This window comes from Fukomys damarensis, unplaced genomic scaffold (assembly GCF_012274545.1).
Source record: "Fukomys damarensis isolate Sample0158 unplaced genomic scaffold, DMR_v1.0_HiC HiC_scaffold_23, whole genome shotgun sequence".
Classification (NCBI taxonomy): Eukaryota; Metazoa; Chordata; class Mammalia; order Rodentia; family Bathyergidae; genus Fukomys; species Fukomys damarensis.
Window position 1 is genome coordinate 59,885,282 of NW_022900935.1, and position 2,541 is coordinate 59,887,822.

At 48.7% G+C, this 2,541-nt stretch overlaps 1 protein-coding gene across 1 annotated transcript in view; it reads left to right on the plus strand.

Annotated features, from left to right (window-relative positions):
- Cdk3 (cyclin dependent kinase 3) overlaps positions 1–2,541 on the plus strand; it is a 7,615-nt gene that overhangs the window by 1,448 nt on the left and 3,626 nt on the right. Inside the window, 3 exon segments of the mRNA XM_010618431.3 lie at positions 1,820–1,998; positions 2,274–2,351; positions 2,422–2,536. Of these exon segments, the coding sequence (XP_010616733.1) occupies positions 1,883–1,998; positions 2,274–2,351; positions 2,422–2,536 (309 nt within the window). The 5' untranslated portion in view covers positions 1,820–1,882.

A 2,541-nucleotide genomic window follows, 5' to 3' on the forward strand; every position in this document is an offset into this window, starting at 1 on the left:
TGTGGGAAGCCAGCCATGGCCCACTGGCTTTTTGAAAGACAACATTTGTTCCTTTTTAAGGACTGCACGTGTTAAACTTGTTTTGACCCTGCACGGGAGAAGCTCGGACAGCCAAAGATCTGTAGGAGTCAGGTGCTTCCTGTTAAAGATGTGATGTTATCTATAGGAGTCAGGTGTTGTAACTCCATTTTGTTAAATTCCTCCACCTATTGTGGGAATCATGATTATTAATTGCAAGTGTTGTTAATTTGTTTTTCTTGAGCCTGCTTTCTCTTGCCCATGTGAACCCTCGTTCCCGTGGAGCGGGTGTTGAGGTTACTATGGTAATCCTAGCCCATAATAGTTCGGCCTTTTCCTTTAAAAGGCTGATGCCTGCTTGCAATAAACGTCGCCTTGATCAGACTCTTGTCTTGGCGTCCTTCCTTTCTCTCTGCCCCATCTCCGCCCCGCTGCTCTTTCAGGTTTGAGGCACTGCGGGACAGTGCTCTGTGTCGCTGGTTCGCGACAAGAATTCATATAATTATAATAATTATTGCTACTTTTCTGGTATACAAAAAGTATTCATATTGTTTGACCATGCAGGTTTTCCAGCATATTGTTTATGAGAATAACCTTTTGGTCCAGGTATTCTCCCTTCTCTTCTGCTCCACCTACTTATGGTTGCAGGTATATTTATAGATCCACTACTATCCCTGAATAGCTTGAATCTAGAGACTGGATTGGGACCCCAACACTGGAGCAGCAGAGAGAATTCCAGGATGTGTCTTGGTGCACAAGCGGAGAATTTATTGTCCAGAACAAGGATTCATTGGAACTGGTTTGGCTATATTTCAGCAACAAATGGACTTATTAAACAAAGAAGTTGAAGGATTGTGGTTGCATACTCGATTGGACTGTGATTCCAGATTTGAACAACTCTGCCTTACTCCCTTTCCTGTCAAAAACCATTCTGAGGAAGTTAGACGACTTTCTTCATTGTTGCGAGGGTCTTGGAATCAGACATTTCTAAATGCAACTAATCAGTTGTCATTGGACATTGAGGTCTTGTCTGGTGTTCATGCCAATTCTATCTGGCTTGATTTAGATTTTGCTACAGAAGTTTGGGAAAATTTGAAAAAGATGTTTTCACCTTCTTGGATTGTTATATGGTTTATTGTTATTGCTGTTATGATTGAGTTGTGTATTTTGGGTTACTGCTCATATCGATGCTGGAAGCGTTCCCAGTTTAAAAATGAGCATTTAGCCATGGCTGTACAGGCTTCTTTGGATGATGATACAACGTGCGTAGCCATTTACTTGGCTCAGGCTCGGGGCTCAGGCTCGGCGTGCTTAGATCCCCCGCCTTGGGATACTCAGTGACGGGTAAGGACAGAAGCTTCTGTCTACCAACCTAAGACAGGTCGTATTGGGACATAAGCCCTGCGACTGATGACGGGTAAGGAGATGGAAGACTTCTGCAGCCTAAGACAGAGGTCCCTTGGCTGATGCATGATGGCCTATTGCTAGCATTCTTCATGCTATCAAAGAGAGATGGGGGAATTATGGCGAGCCATTATGGTGAGCCTTGACACAGGCCTAACCATGATTGAACTTTGAGTCACCTCGCTGGCACGGACGTGCTCTCGCCCATAGCCACGGGCGAGTTCATCTGGTAGCAGATGTAACCCATAATGGTGGTTATTGTTTCCCTCTGGAATGTGTGGGCGGTACCCTCGGTCCCATGCAGCTGGAGAGTATAAAAGGAAGATGTTCTGAAATTGAGCAAGCAAGGAACATGAGAAGAAAAGTGCCTCCCGTCTCTCTGTCCTCATCCTTTCAGGTTTAGGACCTGCTGGCAGGATCCTGACGTCGCGGCTCGCGACACCCGGCCAGCTCTGCAGACATGGATGTGTTCCAGAAAGTAGAGAAGATCGGAGAGGGCACCTATGGGGTGGTGTATAAGGCCAAGAACAAGGACACTGGGCAGCTTGTGGCCCTCAAGAAGATCAGGCTGGATTTGTGAGTAGTGGGATTGTAGATGCCCCTTCAACCCCTGGGTGGACCATGGCCTGACACTCCCCATTGACCCCCTCTCCCTTGCTAGGTGCTGCCTAGGCACTGGGATGGCCCCAGATGTCCCCACATCAGCCCTCTGTCCCCTGAGCAGTCCGTGCACTGGGTGCTGCTCTGTGGAGCATGGTGGGAGAGCATTACGTGCCGAGGAGCACAGGTCCTCTTGGGGGACGGGCCATCCCTGTGGGAATGAGGAACACAGAAGCGGACTTTTTCTTCAGGGAGACTGAGGGGGTCCCCAGCACTGCCATCTGGGAGATATCCCTGCTCAAAGAACTGAAGCACCCCAACATTGCCAGGTGAGCTGCGGAAAGGGGAGGGGAAGCCAGGACTGGGACAGTTAGGTCCCGATTGGCACCTCCTTGCCAGGCTGCTGGACGTGGTGCATAGTGAGAAGAAGCTGCACCTGGTGTTTGAGTTCCTCAGCCAGGACCTGAAAAAGTACATGGACTCCGCCTCGGGCTCGGACCTCCCACTGCACTCTGTCAA